We start from the raw sequence: 22,966 nt of genomic DNA on the forward strand, positions 1-22,966 counted from the left end.
ATTTCATGACATATTTAGTCCCCCAGAAATTACTAACATGCATATGCAGACATGCTTAAAATATAAGAAAGTTTTTCAATGGCTCTCAAAATATAAGTGAATTCTAGTGTCTATTGGTTTCAGTGGTTTCATCAAAGGACACAGGATAGAGCATAAAACTCACACACAAGTTATTTTCCAGGCTGTACTACACCACTGGACACCAATAAAAGAGACACTTGCAGGGTAGGCAATGCTGAAACTCCCATTGATGGAGATGAGAACAGAACTGAGCTCAGAGCCTGAGACAGCCACTGCTCAGCAGCAGCAGCTGCTACAATAGAGACTCTTTCAGCTGTGTTCTTTCATAAACAACAAAAATATATATGACACAGTGTAAAATGGCTCCAAATTTTAACTGTGATTTACAGTTATAAACAAAAGACTATTTAAAGAACACCATGAAAGCACTAAAGTAAAAAAATCTGAAAGTTAGAAAATGCTATAATTAAGGCAGTTTTTTTTCCATGCACTGCTGTTCTAATTAACTATTGTTCACCTATGGTTTTTTTCAAAAGTCCCTCCACATTGTGTGGACTGAGGCTTTGCCTTCTTCTCTGTTTCTGTTGCAATACATGGGTCAGGACACAAACTGTGCTCTGAAGGAAGAATTATTTATGGCAGTCATTATTACATTGTCCCTGAAAAACAATCACAGTTTCCCCATCTGACAACTGGGGAGTGGAACCATAAAAAGATTAAGACTAAAACTCTAACTTTAAAAAAATTCTGTTTGATTTTCAAAGTATTCAGTGTACAAGATGCTGTCATGGTTTAACCTCAGCCAGCAGTAAAGCACTACACAGTCACTTGCTCACAACCAATTCCGCATCCTAGCAGGTTGTGTGAGAGAATCAGAAAAGTGAAAGTAAAAGTGATAAACTTCCTGAGCTGAAATACAGTTTAATGAGACAGAAAGGGGAGAAAGTAATAATAACTATAACAATAAATTATAATAATACAAATAAAATAATTTCAACATATAAAACAAGTAGTGCCCAGTGCAATTGCTCACCACCCACTGACCAATTCCCAACCATTCCACACGCAGCAGCCCATGGCCAGTTTCTCCCCCAGTTTATATTCTGGGGGTCTACAGTATGGAATATCACTTTGGTCATTTGGGATCAGCTGCCCTGGCTGTGTGTCTTCACAACTTCTTAAACTCCTTCAGCCCTGTCACTGGCAGGGCATAAGTCACCAAAAAATCCTTGACATAATGTAAGCACTGCTCAGGAACACCTAAACCAGCAGTGTGTTACATTATTCCCATCCTAAATCCCAAACTTAGCACTATACCAGCTACTAGGAAGAAACAAACCTCTATCTCAGCCAAAACCGGGCCAGACGTTAACAAATGGAAGAACAATCCCTAAATAGTGTTTGGAGAAGCCTTTCTGCATAGCCCTCAATTCAGGCATCCAGAAAGTGCCAGCCATTGAAAAACCAACACACAAAAACTTCATGGCAATTATATTCTTTTCTCCAGCACTGAACTGGTATCAGCACTTCTGGGCTCCTATTACACACTAGAAACATCGCCTTCCTGAATGCAAATCCAGTGGCAAGCTGGTTCATAGGGAACAGCACTTGAAACTCATGCCACACCCTACCCTGTGTCACAAAACAACAGGCTGGAAAAGGTCACCTGGTCCGAACATGTGCCCAGGGCTGCACACCAGCTTGGTCCTGCAGAGGTATCAGTGTCCTCAGGACAGAGATTGCTCAGCCTTTCTGCTCTCCTGATCCTATCTATCCCTGACCTCAGGAGGAAATTTTCTTCACAATATCTAATGAGTTTCCCTTGTTGCAGCTTGTGCCACTGCCTCTTGTCCTACCACTGTGCACTTCTACTATCCCAGCTGTTTCCTCTACGCCCCCCAAAAAGTAACTGAGTATTCTGAAGAACAAATAAAACTCATTTTCTTGGCCTCAGCTTCTAAGTCATAAGGTCTTGGCCCCCTAATTATCTTGGGGGCCACCATCCAAACTCTTAAAAAAGTTGGCATGACACAGGAACAAATCTAAGTTCAGAAGTCAGCCTCCAGGGTGGCAGATACAAGCAAGCTTTTGAAATTACCCTTTTGCTGTGGAAAAATACTTTCGTTTTTACTGGGGATTTTTCCAGCCTAAAACAGAAAAACAAACACATTTCTTACTAAGCTAAATTAAATGCAAAGGCAGCTATAGTTAGGGTCAAAATTACACAGTATAGTTCACCCCAGTTAATGCTTGGTCTGGTGAAATAACAAAATTTCTAGGTGCAAAACAGCCGTGACTTCCTTGGTGGAGAAGGAGCTGCTGGGACAGTACATGAACTCCACTGTTTGGGAGAGTTCTGGACAGACAACCCAAATATGAGGACTCACACATACTCTTTCAAGTTACACCAGCTGGGCTCCTAAAATCCTAAACAGAGAATTTTGCAACTATTCTTGCTCACAACAAATCTTAGCTACTCTGCTTGCCCTGTCTTTGGACACTAAGATTATTTTCATACCCACAAATTTAAAAAGTTGGACACCATCCTCAAGCTCTGAGGCCAAACAGCTCAGCACAGCTTGCTTCCATACAGTGGAAATATTTTATTCCTTAAAAAGTGCCACATTCAAACTGTGAGCTGGTGATGGACACTGCTCTCAAGCTGGCCTGAACCTGGTACGTGCAACAAAGTCATTGTGGAATTAAAAGACAGACTGAGAGACTGATCATATAAATTCCACTTCCCTAAGAAACTGACAAAAATGGGCTTGTTTTTCAAATGTAGAGAACAAAAAATACTGTAGTTAAAATGGGGAAGAGTTCAGAAATTAGACTCTGATGTTTGTAGGCCCTCTATCCTACCTTTTATACATGCCAACCAAAGCTGAGATTGTCTGGAGTCTGAGGTTTGTTAAGTTTGTACTCTGAACCTAAAGTTGGTCCATGCCATGTCAGCACTCCAGGAAACCAACACTCCTCAAACCCCAGAGGGACTGGATGTGGTTTTGGAGCAATACTTCACTCTGGCCACTCCAAGAAGTTTTTCATTTACTGACCAGGCAGCAGCAACTTCAGCAGTGAATATGAGTTTACATCATGGGTAAAACCCCCAGGGCCTGCCTGTTCATTCTACTCAGTTTAGTAAAACTCTTGTTCTCATACCGTGCTAGTGGACACAGCACAGAATATTTTTTCGTGCTGGGAAAATTCAGAATCCTTTGATTAAGCTTGCAAGTGAGAACAGTCTGTACTGCTTCTGTCAGGATTCTCAAATGGTTTGAGTTTTGTTCTTTGTCAGAAGAAATTTCACAGCTTTAGATTTTGCATGTATTATAAAATTAAAGGCATTGTCTAGGATAATTTTTAATGTAAATCTAATAAGAATCACCTTCCAGAAAGCCTAGAAAATTTCCAACTATTTTGTTTGTTCAAGATAGCAGCTATTTTTTGGAATTGATCATCATGTGGAAAAATAAGTCAAAAATAGTTAGGTGATACCCTTTATTACCTAACTGATTTATTCACTTAGCAAAGATTGACCTAACAAAATTAATTCTTTAAAGTCCCACCCTTCTGCATGCCACAGTAAGATCAAACACACTGTCATCTAGATAATCCACTTCTTTCATACAGGTGCACCAGACTATGTCCTAATCCCACTGGAAAAACCAGTAATTGTACCCCTTGTGGCATGATTTCCGTTGTTTGTTTTAATTGGGATTTTTTTATAGCTCAGCTCTTTCCTTTATTATTTCATCTTTCTTTCTTGCATTTTTCAAAATAAAATACTGAAAATCATAGGAACCAAGGGCCTTTTTTCCATTTGCAATGCCTGGTGTTTCATCAGGTGCCACAACACTAATAAATAATAGATTAGATGTCCACACATATCGAAATTACTAAGGGATGTAAGTGCTATTCAACATGCTCTAAAAACAGATTTAGATGGCATGCTTTAAGAGTAATTAAAAAGTAAAACACACTTCCTCTGGAAGATACAAAATTTCCAATGCAGAACATTTTGAAAACGGGACAAACATTTGCTGGATTGGTTTAAAGACAATTGCAACCTTTGGGAAAGACATTGCTGCTGTGCCTGTGCCCAAGGCAGTAAACCAATCTATATCCCACCAGAGACCTGACCATTACAGCCTGGACATCTCCACTGAATCTATTTAAATTTCAACATCTTCTGCTGGTAAATTTCAACATCTGCTTCTTTTAGGCACAGGCCAATAAGCACTCCACCAACAATTCCAAGGCACAGCTAAGGAGCTAAGATGGACTGGGCACTACTCCCATGGCCACTTTGGATGGAGTCACCTTCTTTTAAAGCTTTACAGAGCTTTATAGAATAGATGGTACTGGCTGGTCTGGCCACCAAGAATAAGCTTTGGCAACATTTAGATCTCTTTCAGCCCCTTTTCTAAGGTTCCATGGATATGATTGTGCACTGACTTTTCAGGCCAGGAAATGAAGATTTGCATCAATGGTAAACATAACACAAACAAAACAAAAAAAAAAGCCAACAAAAAAAAAACAAACCCACAAAAATAGACACATATTTCAGTTACACTTTTAATACCTGATATGATCATGAGACCCTGGTTCATTGCTAAAGTGATTGGCATGAGCACAAAAAAAAAAAAATCAACTTTCCCCCTAAGAACATCCATAATAGTTGTGAAATGGTGAAGATAAAAATTGATGGGCCAGTGTTCAGTTAAAATGCATCACAGCAGCTCTGCTGCTGATGCTGAAACTGTGACAGTTTTACAAACCTGCTCCATCTGGTCCCTTGACCTGTCCTTGGTTTCTGTTTTGAAGATGTAAAGCTTGAGAGAGACCAGACTATAACTGGGAATCAGAATATGGCCCCTTCAAGAAAATTATTCTTCATTTACAAAAAAGTAGTAAGTAAATTATAATACTTCAAAGTCAGTACTTATTAACACACTTTTACTGCATATCAAATATTTATTTTCTTGACTCTGAAACAATCCAGTTTTGTCTGCAGTGCTGAACGCTTAATCCTTCTACTGCAACTAATGGAATTTTGCTATTGACATATCCTTTACCATGAAAAACAGTTTCAGAGGTTATGTTCTAAAAAACGATTGATGAGAAAAAGGTAGGAGAGACAAGAAAATATTTCAGATGAAGATTCTCCAGACTAATAATTTCAAAATTAAGCTTAACCCTTCATGTCTGTGTGACAACCATAGTAATGCTGACTTCTTAATTATAAAAGCTCTTAATAACTACTATTCTATTATTTTTTAAATATGTACTTTTATTAGTAAGCTGTCAACACACTGTGAAGTCACTAATGCTGTTTGATCATCTCATTCAAGTCCCGTAGTATTTTAAGCCATTTCTGGTAGGAAACAGAAAATCATTAAGAATTCTCAAAAGTCTTTTTCTTAATTATTTGTGAGTTCCTAATCAATCCAACCTAAAGTCACTGCCATTAATTCCCACCCTACCTTTTTGAGTAAATGTCCAGGCAGAACCCCAAAGTTGTGCATTTTTCAGAGCAAAATCAGAGCCTGGGTTGACTTTCTCTAGAGGAGCCCTGAAGACATTGCACAGGACTTTGGGAGACTTCAGTTTAGAGCTCTACTCTCCTACAAGATCCCCACACAATTCTGGGCAAGTCACTGAGGCTTTTGTCTCAGAGGGTGCAGCTCTCATTGGTTTCAAGTAGGATCTGTGGCTATATCCCAACTGCAGCAGGCCAAACTCACCCAAGAGAGACACAGACAAGCACTCTCCATGCATATTCTTTTTTCCTGGGAAAGGAAACCTGTACACATGACCTGAAAGGGAGCCATAAGCAGCCATGACCCCAATTTGGACAAGCTGCTGAGAGAGAACTCCAGAGCACTCTGCTGAGCAGTGTGACTTTGTTTGTGCTGTAAATAGGAGGGCAAACTCTGTCCAAGTCTGATTACACTCACATTTGTTCCAGACTTCCCCATAGTCACAGCTGCATGGAACAGACCACATTCCTGCAGGTGATCTGGCAGTAAGTCTGGTCAGTTGGGAGACAGGTGCAGTTCACTTGTATGTCCCACATCAGGAAGCAAAATTCAGCCTATGGCTGGCTCTACACCAGAGTAAGAGCATTGTGCTTCCTGCCAGTCAAACCTCCACAAATATTTCAGGGTTGGGATTATTCTGGGCTTAATTCTATTAGGAACTATTTGACTTCTATTTCAAGTTACCCAAGACCAGCGCCAAATATTGTGACTTCTTACAACAGCCAGAGAGTCAAATGGATCAAATGGATCAAACTCATCTTCCAAGCTGCCTGTCCCTCCAAGAGCCCACTCACCCACTCACACCCACTCACAGTCATGGACTTTGAATATGAGATGACTATTCCTCTAGTTCTGACATTGCACTGTATTTTAAACAGTTAAAACTTTACTTGGTGCAATACTTCATGAAATCTCTGTAAAGGACAGAATATTTTCTTGAGAGCAGCTAAAATAAAAATTTCAAACTGAAGAGTCAAAACTTGCCTGCAATGAATCCTCATGTTCAAAGGGAGAACTGACCCATAGCCCCACAGTCAGGGTATCAAACTGGTACTCAAGAGTCCAGGAGAATTATGTCAAGGCCAACTGAAGGGTGCAACCACAGCCCCCTTACCAACCTCCCAGATGCACATTCCTCACTCTCTAAAATCTTGCCCTTGTGTCAGCACTGAAAAGTAACACCACTAAAGACAGGAAAAATAATTTCCAGCTGGATCAATGGGATGATCTGACTCCCACATACCCAACCAATTGCTACTACCAAAGAAAGAGAGAAACCAAGAGTCAGCAGTACAAGGGACACCTCTAATGAAATTCCAGGCAGTCCTGAAATCACATCTCAAGACTCATCTACTCCTTCCCCAGAGATTTCTTGGGAGACCTTCCACATTTCCCCTGGTCTTGTTGTATGTTAACTTCCCAACTGCACAGTGTTTCCCTCCTCATGGAGACACTTTGAGGGAATGCACAGAAGGCCTGAGACCCCTTTGGACTGACCCTGAATAATGGAGTTCGAACTTTACAACAAATTGAAAAGTACAAACTGATGCCTGAAAGCAAGAACTTTTACAGTAGCTGAAGAATTTGTGGTAACTCATGTACTGTGCTGCCCTGTGCTTCTGTTCTGATGTCAGTGAGGGAACATAAATCAGAATAGAAAAACAGCAGTAGCTCCACTCTATACAGACACCTCACATGACTTGGCATGATTTCTCTCAGCAGGATTGAAAAACAAAGTTGTTCATTAGATTCTATATTTTCTGCATTTTTAGAGTTTAAAGTAAGCTTTTACTGTATTTCAACTGGTTTTGATGACTGCTCTGTATGTATATATGTTCACAGATAAACAAATCTGTACATCTGCACACACTCAGGTATGGAAAAGGGTCAAAGACTAAAACTTGCCCAATTCCCTTACAAACAGGCCCCACTGCATCAGGTAAGCAGGTATTATCAGGTAGACTATATCTGCATTAAGGACCTGGAGCTAAAAGAAAAGCAGAAAGTATCTAAAACCACTGGAAGTATTTCCATAGCTTTATGCCTAAAATCATAACATATTTATGTTGAGCATTTTCCATCTGATTTCCTTCACTGTCTCCTCAGTTTTTCTCCAGTTCTCTTCATGGAAGAAGGATCATTTTACTGTAATAGGAGTTCACCTATCTTACTTCTAACCATGCACTGATGACAACAAAATCTTATGTACGTACACTAAGCATTTATCAGTGTTTGCTTCCTGAGACAGCAGAGGGAGGGACACAGATAAAGCTATCCAGAAAATAAACCATTTCAAAACACCCTCCAGACTGGGAGCCAAAACAGAGGCCAAAAGATTCATCAAGGTTTATGACTTTTCATGTGAAAAGAAAAATGATCTGCTAGATGGTCTGCAACATCAAAGCTGGGATACTACTGCTACACAACTCCTCTGTTTGACAAATGTAACATCCCACTGTTTTGTCTCCTCCCCACAAGACACATTTGCTTTTAGTTTTGCTTCTTGAAGGTAGAGAAGATATTCAAATCAACAGAATAGTAATTAAGTGCTGAGAGGGGTAACACAAAATACAAAATATCTGAAAGTTTCGTTTCCTGTGTAGCCATTGCACTGCTGCTAGCCAGGCTCTGTGCTATGTCATTAAATCCCTCTGTCCTGTTATTGCTGTCATTATTCAGGCTCAGGGAAAGTATTAGTGAAGCAGGGGCATAATGCAGCGACTTGCATCAGCAGCTGCCAGGTAAAGGGAAGCAAAATTCCTAAAGCCAAAGGGGAAGCAGCAGCATATAGAGGGGCACTGGCCACCACCAGCTCACACAGCTCGGCGGGGACGGACCCCAAAGCGAGATCCCAGGCAGGGTGACTCCCTCTGAGGGGACACCTGGAAAGCGTCACATCTGCTCTCTAATCCCGTGCACAAAGCAGCGTCCAGCCGCGATGCGCCCAGCAATCCGAGCGCAGCTGTCACTGCCCAGAGCCAGGCGGCTCCGCAAGGAAAGGCGGGCAGGGATGCGGTCAGGGATGCGGTCAGGGATGCGGTCAGGGATGCGGACAGCCGCCCGGAGCCCCGCCAGGATGCCCAAGCCGGACAGACCCGCTGCCTTCAGCGGCTCCTGGCCTTGCCTTCCCTGCCCGCGGGCAGCCGGAGGAGCAAGGGCCTCCCTCCTCCCGCAGCGGCCGCCAGAGCCCCGGCACCCACCTCAGCCGCGGGCCGGCTCCCGCAGCTCCGCTCGCCGCCGCCCGTGTGCCGCCGCGGGGACGCTGCGGGGCCGCTGGGCCGGCCGGCGGTGCCGCCCCGGAGGAGGGCCCGGAGGAGCAGCGCGGCCCGGGGAAGGCGCGGCGGGGCGGGGGCACAGCGCGGCCCGGGGAAGGAAGGCGGCGGGGCGGGGGCACAGCGCGGCCCGGGGAAGGAAGGCGGCGGGGCGGGGGCACAGCGCGGCCCGCCTGCCCCGCCCGCCCCGCCCGGAGCTGCCGCAGCCGCCGCGGGCCGGGGCGGGGCCGCGGCTGTGGCGCGGTGTGTGGGGTGATCCCGCGGCCGGCGGCCGCTCCGGTTCCTGGCTGGGAAAAACGGAGCGGGGAAAAGGGAACCGCTCAGCCCAGGCTGATCAAAGGCAGGTCCGTCATAGGCGGCGCTTGGGCTGCCAGAGCCCAGCATTCATCGCCGTCAGAAGCACGTCTTTTAGCATCAGACTCTTTATCGCTTTTAATAAATGCGAGGCAATAAAAAGTGGTTTCCACTGATAGTGGTTTCCTTGCGTGTAAACCGTATCTTAACCTCAGTTTGCACTGAGCGCCTTCCACAGCTGGACAGGGAAGTGGATCCGTGTTTAATCCAACTAGTGAAGGAATGTCCCAGACCTTTCTGAAGTCTTGTTTACAGAACTCAGGAGAGGGTGGTGCTATGTGCAAAACAAATGAACAGGAAATAATAACACGGGGGGGGGGGAAACGATAACAAAGATTATACACAAAAATAAATAAAAAGGGATCAGAGGTCATTATTGAAGCACTCTGCTAATTTTAGGATTGAAAATAAGTTTTTGAGAGCTGTATTTCCTGCATCTCCGTGTTGTAGTCCCCAAAATGTACATGCAGCTGAAGCATGGGAAGAGTATCTTGCTGAGTAACTAGCGCTTAAGCCTTCCATTTCTGTTAAATTCCTGGTTCCACTCCAAAACAATCTTAGTGGAATCTTCTCTAGGTCATCACCCGATTGTAATCATTCACATTGTTTTTCTGTGACACATCTTCCTCCAGTAGTTTAGTTCCTTTTCCATGTTGGCCAGTCTTTGCACAGCTCACAGCTAAGACAGAGGCACTGAGTGACAGGACCTGGAGCAAACTCACAGACTCTGATCCCTACCTCTTGTTCTCTTCTCCATTCCTGGCTACACAGCTACACTAATGAGTACACTTCAGTTTTAGGACAGAGAAGTCAGTGGAGGCAGTTTCTGCCCGGGCATGACAAACAAGGGTGTATAGTTAGTCCCAAAGAAAAAGCAATACACAACTGCAGTTTCATTTCCCAGGCATTTCAGTCTAATCTCTTGCCAGTGGGCAGTCAGTAGGCAGTGAGAAATGTTGGTAAATAACCCCATGCCTGTTGATACAAGAAGCTTTATCTATGTTGTCTGTGGATCCTACCAGTGCTCTGCCCACCGTGTTTGTGTGGAATACAATCCCATATTGTGTTCCCTCTGAGAAACTGGTAACCTCCAGCTATCACCATCCATGTTAGGTGGGAGGACTGCTCTAACATATTGGTCCTCTGTGGTGTTCCACTGCTCGGCTGAAATCAAAACACGATCATAATAACATACTGAATCAAAAACACTGTCTTTCCACAGTCTCAGCAACACCCATCCTTTCATGCATCTTTCAGAAATCCAGAAGGTAGGTTCTCGTTTTTGGAAGTACTATATTGTGTTTAGGTATTTATCATGTCCAACCATCTGCTGCTTGACGTAAAATAGACCACAGAATAATGCTCTGCATTTTAAATTACTCCATGTGCAAGGTCATGTTTTCTCTTCCTACAAAGTACAGCCACAATACACACAAGATGCTGTGGGAAGTTCCAAAAGCTTGTACAGTGACAATGAGCTTCCCTTAACAACAGGGCACCATTTTTCTGTGCTTTTTCACTCTGTTCTTATTCATGGTGTGACCAGTGTGCAGGGTGGTGTTCCTCAGGTTACTTTCCTGGAACAACCTCTGCCAGCTCATTCTGAAATCCTTACTTGTGCTGCACTTCAGCTCGTAACTGTTCTCAGTTAGTTCCATCTAGAGAACCAAGCACTAGCACATGACCAGTTCTTTGATATTGTCCAAGCCTTAGCATGGTCATGGCTGCAGATTTGACTCAGCCCAGTGCAGAGTTTGGCAGATAGTATGGTCAGGATGGTTCCTAAAAATAATCTGGAGTTACCCACAGACTAGCTGGCAGAGGAAGTATGGCCCTAGCAAGAGGAAATTCCCTGACAGTGTCGTTTCCAAAACACACTCAGGAATGATGAAGTTCTGAAGTATCATTGTTTTCTTCCTGAAAGGTTTCTCCTTTGACAGGTTCCTTTCCAGAGTCATTGTCTTAGTCAACAGCTGTTTGTTTACCAAGGTTTGATCTAGAACTGTCCACAAAATTTTGAAGGAACTGCTCATGGAAGTTTTTCTTTCCATTCCTTTAATGGCCAATTTACATTAATTCCTTATTACCTAACTCTGATTCTTGTTTCAAAGACCTTATAAGTTATGTATTCACTTTTTGTTTGTACAGTTCTGACATAGTGGAGTTCTAGCCTATCATCTGGGCTCATATTTACTATGAAAATACACTTAAGAAGAAAGTTGAGTTGTGTAGTCTTTTGTAAATTGATAAAACTGGGTTTAAAAAAAGTTGACAAGCACAGAAGAGTTTTATAAAATCCAATAACAGATTTCTAGAAAAAAGTATGTTATTCCATGCAGAGGGGAGAAAAAAGCCTTCAATTCTATCTTAGGACACTAGATTTTCCTAGCAAAGATGTTGACAGTGAGCAAAATAGCCATTCAAACCATTGTGCATTAGCAGAATGTCTGTTTTTTCCCCCTCTAAAACTAGGATTGGTGTTCAGGCACACGGACCTGGGTTATGAATGACTGCAGTTGTTAATGCCTGCCCAATGTGTAGTTGAAAATTATTCAGTAAATAGAAAATATGAACTTTTAGCTTTTAATGTGTAATTAACTCCTAAGTTGGTTCTGAAGCTGTGCTGACATCCTTTATGTAAGTAATAAACTCAGAGTAGTTCACACAGTGTAAATTAAGAGTTGTTCTAGTTTTATTCCAGTGTAAACATCAAAAAGCAGTTTGACTGACTCTGTAATTACCTGATTAAACATCCCACCATCCTAACAAAGGAATTTCTCTCCTAACATAAGTAGATATTTTTATACAATATCTATAGCTGTGTCTGATAAACTGCTGAATTCTCTGTCTGGTTTTCCCTTTTCTTTTTTCCTTCAAATACAATTCTCTAGCATTTCATTTTGTCCTTCATTTGAAGGCACAGTAGTGCAGGGTGTTGTAGCATGTAAATACTGTCATTTAATCTGCTTCTAAGTGCTTGATTGGAGACCATTTTAAAAGTATATCTAAATGTTATTTAGTTGCAGAGATTTCTAAAACATTCCTTCCCCCCACCCCCCACCTTTGACTTTAACTTCTTGCCCCTGAGATCCTTGCAGTTTGACAGCTTTAGCTTTGGGATTTTACTTTCTGTATCATCACAGTTCCTGAGTATTATGATAATTTGCTGACTGTTGCACGTGCCAGCCAATACACTTCTGCCATAATTTTTTATCTTTGTTCTTTGACCTCTGTATTAAAAGGTGAGAGGATGGCATCATCCTCAGGAGGACTGTGATGTCATCAGAAGTAGTATAAAATTTTGGTCAACAATGAGGTATGGCAGTGACCAGTGAAAAGCAAAACTGAGAGGATTATTTTGTCAAATGATCAAATGTGGAATTGCAATTTTCCAGGAACTGTGGCAGCTGGAATTAGAGGCAGGGCAGGAAGCATTGGTCATGTCCCAAAATGTTCATCTGTGATGATAACATCTCTCATGCCGTCAGTGTGTGCATTGCATAACCAAACTTGATTTTGAACCAAGTATTTTTGGACTTGGTTTTGTGACAGATACACCCTTTCCTCCCCCTCAATGAAAAGAAGGGGAAAAGGGGATGTCTTAACAAATGAACCACTAGATAAGTCTTTTTTTGCTTCCCAGAATATAACAAGTCCTCAGAAGAGCCTTTCTTTGTCCTCTAGGTCCACATCCAACCATGCAAACCCATGGGAACCTCAGTGCTTCCTCTATATCGTAGCAGCTCTTTCACTTTTGATGACTTTTCAAAAGTAATTTCTCTGCTACAAAATACTTGGTTACTGAGAAACAGAGACTTCTATTGACTACTATGATCTAAATATCATCAAAGCAGAAGAGTGTAGGAGTATTTAAATGAGGAACAAGGGAGGCTAAATATATTAACCCTGCTGGAGGTACACTTGTACCAGTCCAATCTCATCAGAAAGCAATTTAGCTCCAAATCTGCAAATAGCCACAGTTGAGCTCTCTAAACATAATCTTAAAAAGCTTAGAAAAGCTTGAGCCCCAATAAAGCAAAGCAACTGGGATGTGAGATTAAAGATGTAACAGTGAAATCATCAATGTTTTCTTTCTTCAGCCAAGACCACGATTTCTGCATATGCCTGTTCAAACACAGACCTGTATCCTCCTCAGGTAAAATAGATACTGGTATCTAAGTGCACACACATACAAGAAATGAGAGATCATACTGTCGTGGATAGAAATGCTTTCCAGTCCAATATCTAGCTTTTCATCAGTCCAATACATCTGTGCATGACCAGCAAAGCTTCTGTCCAGAATACTGTTTTCAAAGCACAGCAAATCAAAATCATCAGTATTATTTGTTCAGAACAAAATAGTTCAGAACAAAACATGCTTTGAGAACTTCAAACAAAGCTGGTCTGTTTCCCAGGGTATAATCTTTTCTCCACAGTACCTGCAATGCTTGGAAACTAAAATGACAATCTTAATCCCAAAGACAAAAAAGGTATCTGGAAATGAACTCTTTCTGTTGAGAAGTTTGTGGCTTTTCTCTCAGCCTCATGTCTGAAATTTCCAGATCAGAGTGTCTACCAATATCAAATTATTCTTGCAAATAGGTTCTGAAAGTTATTGCTTGGGGATTTTAAAACTGAACATTGTGTTGTTTCCACCTTCCAGGCAAACTGTAGGTAGCAAAGATGTAACAGCTACACTTATGATAATAAGACAATTAATAGACATTTTGTGTAAAGCTTTTTCTTCTGGTGGGATAAGAATTAAGTGTTAATATAGGTCTGCTTGAAGTTCATTCTATATCTCCACAAAGAGAGTGAAGTATCTAAAATGTGTTTCATAATACAAGTAGCATTATTTGGTCCTTCTCTCTTGTGACAGAAAAATTCTTCACTTCTGTGCAGACCAGGGTGGAGGGGGGCTGTGCTGTGTGTGGCTCCTGGTGAATTCAGGGACACTGTCCCTGGCTTGGCATTACAACAAGCAGGTTTGCTTGGCTTTGAAGTGAGATCATTCTGTACTCTCCCAGATACAGCAGTGACTTCTGGCTGTTGTAAAAACTGGATGAGAAGGGTTTTAATCTCCCCTTGAGAAAGAGGCAGATGGAAGATTTTGAGCAGCCTGTCAGGAGGAGAGGCAGACTCTGGCTGTCATCTCCCTCACCAGTGAACTGATGGGGGAGGCTTCTGCAGGTACTGCCCAAAAGTTCTCATCTTCATCCCTTCCTCCAAAGTAAAGAAAGGTTTATTACTTTTGCTGTAAAAAAAGTAAGATTATGCAACCCCTTACTACTTACTGTTTTCCTCTCTCACTAATGCTCAATTTTCTTGAATATTTGAAGTGACAGAATATAGCCAGGTTAGAGCAGGGATTTTTTTAGCAACTGTGTGTAACATTTAAAAAGGCACTTTTCTCAATTCAGCCTCTGCTGAATTCTGTGCCCTCACCTGAAGGAATCCTGTTTTTCCTTCTCAGGAATTTCTGTAACAGCAAGGCACGAGGGAGCTCTGGCCCCCTAAGATCTTTCCACACTGTCCTGTCTTTCCTTCTTCTGTGCCAAACTTGAAGACACCTTAATCTGGCAGCACGGATTTCAGATCTCTTGCATCTTTAACCTCAGTGCTCTGTACCAGGTGATTTGAGGGGAGAGGTGAGATACTGGATTGGGATAATCTGTCTGAGACGTGTTTTCCTTTTAAGTCCATTATTGGGGATTTTAGTGATTACAGTTGGAGCCAAAGGTTGTGCTTGTTTTGAATTAAAAGTACAATCATCCATTGAATTCTTGTGATAAATTTTTATCAGGCAAAATTTGAGCTTAATAGAACAATGACAATGCTTAAAAACTTATTTTGCTTAAGCAAATAGTCTTCAGTCTTGGTTGCTGTAAAAACTGGCCATCTTATTGTTGTCTGCTCTTTTGTTCTTAATATTATGTTTTTATAGATAAAGTTCATAATCAAAATTGTGTGAAAATCTTAGGAATAAACTGAGGCACAGAATTAAATCCTGCACATCATAAGACACATAAATTCTGCACATCATAAATTCTCTTTAATTATTTGCATCAATCCTGGGCAATTAATCAGTAAATACTGCATTCTTTCTCTTGTCTAAGCAGTTCATTCTCCTGATTTAGGCTGAGAACTTGTGTAAAACTCTAACTTTAACTGTGTTAAGGCGGGAATATTGTCATTTGTTTCTGTTTTGTAGCTGCTGTAAGGACATGCATACTATGTGATATTATCTGAAAAATTAAGTTTTATGGTTTCTACAACTTGAATAGGTATGATTGAGTTTGCAAAATCATGAAAATGATATTTTATGTCAGTTTCATGTTCAAATTTCTATGAGTTGCAGAAGTGTACACGGTAATTCAGTAAATCCTTCCCTCAAAATACTCTGTGTCAAAATGAGTGTAGTCTCTCCAGAAGTGTTATAGCACTAAAGTCCCTGAACATAGTTATGAATGTTATTTTAGGACTATAATTAAACAACATTTCATCTCCGTCAGTCTAAAAATAATTCTTTGAAAAACTAAATTTAGATTTGACAAAGGGTATATTAACCAATGGAGGAACTGTAGTCTGTGGTTTGAAAGAAAGTATTCTTTTTCTGATTTCTGCCATTGTGTTGAAAGCTGAACAAAAATTAAAATTTTACTCTAATGAAAACTTCAATATAAAAGAGTCTTGAAGTCAAATGCACAACAGTTTTTGCAAGTGGAACACACCTGTCTTAAATGTGGGTTTATTATGTCTACAAAATCTGCTCAGAAGATATGATGTGTTTCAATGGCTCCCAGGAGGCAATGATCCATCAGAAGGAAATGTAATTCAATGTTGAACTGAGAAAGTTGGAACTATTTTTGTTAGTTCAGTATTAAGATACTATAAATGAATGTATTATCAACCCTGCCTGCTCTACATGTAGCTCTTTACATAAATGGGTCAATTCTGTCTCCATGTATTCCTGTTCATTGTTGGAAAATCAACAAATGCATTTGTGCATACAGGCAAGAATTGTTTAAAAGCATTATGTTTTCGAGTTGTTTTGAGAATATAGGTGCATTCAAGAATTAACACACTGTGAAAATAATTTATCCTAGTTCCATAAATACAGCAGAAGTGTGTGTTAAAGCAAGCACTTTGTGTGAATCTATGCAAATAGCTGAAATTAGGGAAATGCATTTCATTAGGTCCAGCACATCCTGGAACAGAAAGCCTTTGTCCTGGCCTGTATGCTTTCCATATTCCATTATGCAAATGTGAGAATTCATCAGGTACTTTGCCTCATTCCTGCTACCCTCGTTCCAATATCTACTTCAGACAAATCTACACACCATACCCAGTCTCTCAAAGCCAGCAGCTTCTGCCCACAAAAACAACATCAGCTTGTTTTACTATTACTCACGTGTCAGCCACATTGTGTTGGTCATATCCTGCACAAAGAGAATTCCCATCCCAGTGAGTTTAGAGTCTGAAAGTATCAGACCTAGTGCTCAGTTAACACAGAGCAATATAATCCTTTCAAGCCAGTGAACTGTATATTACACAAGCAAAGGGTTTGCTCATTGTTTCAAACAGGTAAAGATTTTTTTTAAAAAAAGCAAGACTAGGTGCAGGAAAGCAGTGTTTTGTATCAAACTCTGCCATAGTACAAGAAGAGACAAAGGATTGATCAGAAAACAAAGCAAATAATCCTATTTAGTAGAATAAAAAACAAAGTCATACCCACAGGTGGTTCAGAGTCATGTCAAGGTACATGTCTGCTTCTGATGTGAACTCTTCAGACACCGTTTTACCCATTCCAATCCCCACACTGCAATTTGGGCACTAACAGAAAGGCCTCCCTGTGTAGTTGTCCCAGTGATATCAGATGTCACTCCCCTGCAGCCCTAGATAACAGCCCAGTTCATTCACCCTGCATGTTTTTCATGTTGCTTGCGTGGGGCTGGGATCATGCTTATTGCTTATCTACCTTGTCCGGGTCAGATGTTATTTGTTCTGTGTAATTTTGCTTCCTGTAGCAGACTCAGCCTGATACATTTTTGTCACTTTCGGTTTCATACTGCTAACATCTCTCTGAAGATATTGGCACAGCTTAGTGCAAACATATCTTTTATTTGCACAGTCTCCAAGATTTTTTTAATCACTTGTGGTTAGCTGGTTTCCCACAATCTTCTTTCTGTAGAGTAGATTTTAAATGTAGCACATCCACATTATAAAACTCTTCTTCATATATTTCTGTACTAGCTTATTAGAAATTTAAGACAAAAAACATAGTACTGATACATTTTTAAAAATTCAAAATTTTGTCCAAATAACTCATAAACTGAACTTTCTTAAAGTATAATCTTATTGCAAGTATGTATTATCCTCCATCCTTTCAAAGTTACATCACAGGTTCACATGGCATGTTTTGGTTAACCAGCAGATGTTCCTGTAAATTTCAGAATCTCACCTGCATGCAAATCTAAATGTTCCCAAAGTTTGGAATGAGAAGATCTCATCTGTAGCTTCACATGTGTTTAATTTTAATTTTCACATTTTATGCTGTCCTTTGCTGAATGGAGTTCCTTCCCTGTTTATTCTAGTGGCATTTTGAATTCCCAGGTATCTTTCTTACTGCAAAGCCCAGCTACTGAATGGCCTGTCCAAACCCAACCCCTGCCAACAGCAGCCAGCCCCATCCTCATTTCAGACTGTCTGTTTGGCTTATCTTAGCTGTCCAGTTTACTTGACATTGCTAACATCAAGCTCAGCATGAAAGTTGGATCCTCAATTTGTTGGAGCTGACACACCTTCCTACATGTGCCAGAGCCAACTGAGAGGCTCTGCCAGCCAGCTCCCACACCAGCCAGCTGCAAGCAAGTCTCCACAGGCTCCTGGATCAGGAAGGTTCCTCTGGAAACCATAGAGAATATCCTACACTGCACTGTGTAGGTTGTCTGGAACCCCCAGAGTGGGATTTACATGAGATAGCAGTGTAGCTATGCTAACATCACACCCAGGCTGACACATCTGTGAATCCTGCACAGAGTTGGACAGTGGCTCCAGCAGCTCAGCTAAGCGGGTGTGATTGCACAGCTCTGCTTGCTGCTGGGTGGAAATGCCTGGACTTGCCTGTGGTTTCAATCAAGTCAGCCTCTAAATACTCCGGCCCACCATCACTGTAAGAGTAGGTCACCCTGAGGAATGTCCCAAGTCACTTGGACAAGCATCAGGCTGTGCCCTGGATCTGCCTCTTTTGCCTCCTCTGCTCATCATTCAGCAGTGGCAGCTCTATAACTGGTGTGGGAAGTGCTGTTCTCCCTCTCTTACTCCTTCTCCTGAGTGGTTCTGCTGTGAATCCATGGCTGTGTCCCAAGACCACCACCTCACACATGTGTTCTCTGCCTTCCAGTAGAGCAGCAGCAGAGATGTCTGGGCATGTTTTCCCTGTTTTGGGACCTGTCCTGCAATCTCACATTTGCCACAGGTTTGCTCACTCTGCTTATTGCTCAGGTCATGTGCCAAATTTCCAAATTTATATGTTGTTTCCATCCTTATCCTGCTAGTACTGGGCACATATGAGGGCCAGCAGTTTCACAGAGCCACTCAGCCTTTCACAGGAATAATGTCACATTACAGTGGTGACATACAGTAACACAGTGTCCAAAGAGTGGCACTTGGACACTCTGCACTGGGTACCAGGAAGTGGGCAAGAATTAACCACTCCTCATCCTGCTTTACCAAAGACCACTGGGCTTCAAGCTGGGCCTGCTCTAAGGCACTGGAGTTAAAAAGCAAATGAATCATTAAATTCTTACATTTAGATTGCGTGTCCAGACATTTCGAATCCAACCAGGATCTTTCATCAATGGAATCTGAAAGAAACGTGAAAAATAATGTAGTTGAGTAACCATAAACAGGAGTTAATATATACAGACTCAATCATGGTCCTTGAAACCCATCTTCAATGAATACCTCTCCTAACATTCCTTTGTAAACTACATGGCCTTTGTGTCATCCTCACTTTTTATCTGGACTGAGTAATGTTCTCAATTCTCTCTCTCCACCACCTCAGTTTTCAGGGGTTTTGCAGAAGGATTCAGTCCTCTGCTAGTAGGACTTGTATCATCAGCTGGAGAGAACTTGGAAGCCAGAAATTTCTGTGAGTTCTGAAGAAGCATAGACCACAAAAGTTTCTTTTTATTCTTTTGCAGGATGAGGATGCCAAAGATCTTTTCATATGGCATCATCCCTAGATGTGTTCGTGGTACAGGAAGATCTCTAGTACCCAGAAGGACAGGAAAAGCAGTTCTGTAGAACAAGAACACACTTCAGCCTCTTTGAAGCAACCTGGTGCTCAGGGTCTGCATAGCAGAGAAATGAATATATTCTGTGAGTAATTCCTCTGCAGACAGGCAGCACAGGAGCCTCAGCAGGGTGACTGTACCTCCAGAGACAGCTGAAGTGACAATTACTGGGACAACATCTTTATCAGCTCACAGAAGTAGGAGTGAATGGTGATCTCCTTTTTACAGAAGCCACAGTTGCAAGACATATTTGCATTAATACCCACTAAGTAGGGTGAGTTTTCAGTGTTGCTGGAGATTAAATAAAAGGAAAAGTTATTGAAGAGAAATTCTAAACTTCATTTTATAATACTTATTCCATTGACATTTCATACTGAAAGGACTAACTCTGTAGGACCAATAAAGATGATGATGATGATGATGATGATGATGATATGAACAAATAATTTAAAATATTTCCTTTTCTTGCCTAGAAAATTATGGCCAGATTTGCTGGTGGTGTGCTCTCAAAACACCCATATACAAAACTCATATTCAAATCACAGTATTTTTCAAAGACAAATGCTTACCAGGAAAAAGGAAAAAACACACTGCTCTCTATCATTCTTAAGTTATGTGACACCCAAAATACTCTGTGGAATTCTACTGAGCAAATAGAAAAGGCATGAAATTATGCTTTTTTCTGAACTTTCTTCCAAACCAGGACAACATTGAAAGACCAGACATTCCATTTGAAAGACCATGAAACCACTACAAATAGGGAGCAATCAGAAATAGGAAAACAAGCACTACAGAAATACATCCACCTAGTTCTGGTAGGTCCAGTTCTTAAGGGTTCCATTACTGTTAATTACACTGATAATTACACTCACACACTCTGGTACATGTATAATTAGAATATCATTTCATGTGGGGGATGTGACAAGTAAGTTTGAGGTGGCACAATCAGAGAAAGACAGAGAGGTCTGGCACATAGACCTTCTCTGTTCATGACAATATCTTGCACTTGGGACATTCCACTAAGGATTACATCACAGTATTCAGAGTTTACCGAGTCTCTTAAAAATCTTAGGGACCAGAAGACATTATAAATATCATTTATCAAATTAAGAGGTTGAAATACACCCTGATTAAATTACTTATTCTGCATTACAAAGGAATTCTAGCATCTGAATTAGGAGTAGACCTCTTTACACATGGCCCATTGTTTTAACAAGTGGTCTATCTTTTCTATTCTCAGAAGCAGAATAGAAATACTGGCAGTGTTACCCCAATAATAAAATGATCAGAAATATTTTTGCAGGCTAAATTAATAATTGAAGTACAGATGCATGTTGTATGCAAATGCTGAATTCAATACAATTGCTGCTTGTGCCTGGTTGTGTTTAAGAGGTATTATAGAGTGGTTTGGGTTGGAAGGAACCTGAAAGATCATCTGGTTCCAACCCCCCTGGTATGGGCAGGAACACCTTTAATGAAACCAGTGTGCTGAAAGCTCCATCCAGCCTGGCCTTGAACACTTCCAGGGATGAAGCACCTGCAGCTTCTCTGGCCAGCCTGTTCCAGTGCCTCACCATCCCCACAGTAAAGGATTTCTTCCTAATATCTAATCTAAGCCTACCTTCTTTCAGTCAAAAGATGTTCACCCTTGTCCTACAAGACCTCATAAAAAGTCCCTCTCCAGCTCTCTTGTTGCCCCTTTTGGTACTGGAAGGTGCCATAAGGTCTCCCCAGAGCCTTCTCCAAGCTGAAAAACTCAAATTCTCTCAGCCTGTCTGCAGAGGACAGGTGCCTCAGCCCTCTGATCACCTTTGTGGCTTCCTGTGCATTTGCTGCAGCAGTTCCTCATCTTCCCTGTGCTGAAGGCCAGGCTGGATGCAGCACTGCATGTGAGATGTCACCAGAGCAGAGCACAGGGGCAGAATCGCCTCCCTGCTGCCCACGCTGCTTTGGATGCAGCCCAGGACACTGCTGGCTTTCAGGGCTGCAAGCACACATTCTTTCTTTTCCTTTCTATTTTAAAAACAATCAAAATTCTATTATACAAAAAATAAATCTCAGAAACATCAGAATATGGAACAGCCACAGGAAAACAGCACATTTCATTAGCAGAAAAGTCAACAGTGTGTTGCAACAGAGTTGGTAATTTTACAAAAGTGCTGCTGCCTGTGCACTCAGTTCCTCTGAAAACAGTGATCAGAGACAGTCCTGTAAAACATTCTTTGTGTACTGGTGCAACAACCACGCGACTCTCCAGGATCCCTGCCAACATTTTGAAAGTACAAGTACAGTTAATGTTGCAGTTAAGTATTTGATCTTTTGAGTTGTCTAATCTCTGTTCCTGCTCACATTTGAAAAACAACCCTAAGGAGCTTTCATTCAGACCTGCAATTAATGGAAAAATTTTGTATTTAATGAATTATATTTTGTCCATTTTTTTTGAATGACTGCTGTAAATCAACTGTCTGTCTTTCCTATTTAGTAGACTTGGAAACACGAACTGGCATGAAGCAAAAATTATTTTAAAGCAGCCAAAATGCATTATATCTTAGCTGTGCTAGCCTCAGCAGGCACCCTGCTGACCTTAGAGAACAAGCTAATGTGGGGAAAAGATGACCTTGCACTTAAGCTAGTGAAATAGGACACAAGTGCTATTCCTGGACAAGACAATCAGAGTCAAGGCGGAGGCACTGGGACACTCTGGCCTGTGCCCTGATGCTGGAAAAGCAGCACTTGGCACAGTGCTGCCACAGCCAGCTGGCAGCTCCCAGCTTGGGAGGGAGCACAGAGCATTCCCAACACGCCTCTCAAGGAGGCAGCTGGCTTTGGGTGCTGGTGGAGCTCCACAGCAGGAGGTGACTGGATCACACCAGGCACCATCAAAGCCAGAGAATGGACACTGTCACTGTTTAGTTACTACCAAAGAGATCCAGATCTCCTCTGGAGCTACCTGGGCTTTTCTTCTTCCAGGAGTGTGGGCATATCACAAACATTATTGCACAGTTCTTCTGATGTCTAAAATAAATAATATACTCCTAAACTGCCAGGGGAAATTGAATAATATTTACAAGAAAACCTAAATTAATGATGCAAAGCAAAATTTGCCCTTTGACCCCTAAAGAGAATCTGTTAGCATTAAGCCAAACTGTACTTTTCCCAACTTAACATGAAGTGTTTAAGAATTAAGATATTTCTTTTAGCTGAAAGAAGGTGAAGTAAAACAGAACAGGGGTAACAGATATGGGCTGATATCTGCAGAATAATAGATTAGTCTATATTTCATACTCTCAATTAGAGGGGAAAATATATAAAAATACCGCAAGCAAAAAATATTAGTAATAATTGTAATCCATACTCCCTTAGGAGATACGAAAATGCAATGAGCATGAAATGAAACAGGAAATATTTAGGCATTAGGAAAGTTTTATAATAATAGGAGCACCCAAGCTCAGGTATGGCTTGCCGGAAGAGGCTGAGA

The 22,966-nt window shown here is 41.4% G+C and overlaps 1 protein-coding gene across 5 annotated transcripts in view; it reads right to left on the minus strand.

Annotated features, from left to right (window-relative positions):
- The window catches only part of LPIN1 (lipin 1), a 79,544-nt gene that overhangs the window by 40,624 nt on the left and 15,954 nt on the right, over positions 1–22,966 (minus strand). For 3 of the 5 annotated variants that reach the window (XM_079325940.1, XM_079325941.1, XM_079325943.1), the window contains one exon: positions 19,000–19,056. In XM_079325940.1, coding sequence (XP_079182066.1) covers positions 19,000–19,056 — 57 coding nt within the window. Of the gene's footprint in view, positions 1–8,764; positions 8,913–18,999; positions 19,057–22,966 lie in introns of those variants that run through there. The other 2 variants (XM_079325944.1, XM_079325942.1) reach the window with 2 other exon arrangements.

This window comes from Erithacus rubecula, assembly GCF_903797595.1.
Source record: "Erithacus rubecula genome assembly, chromosome: 2".
Lineage (NCBI taxonomy): Eukaryota > Metazoa > Chordata > Aves > Passeriformes > Muscicapidae > Erithacus > Erithacus rubecula.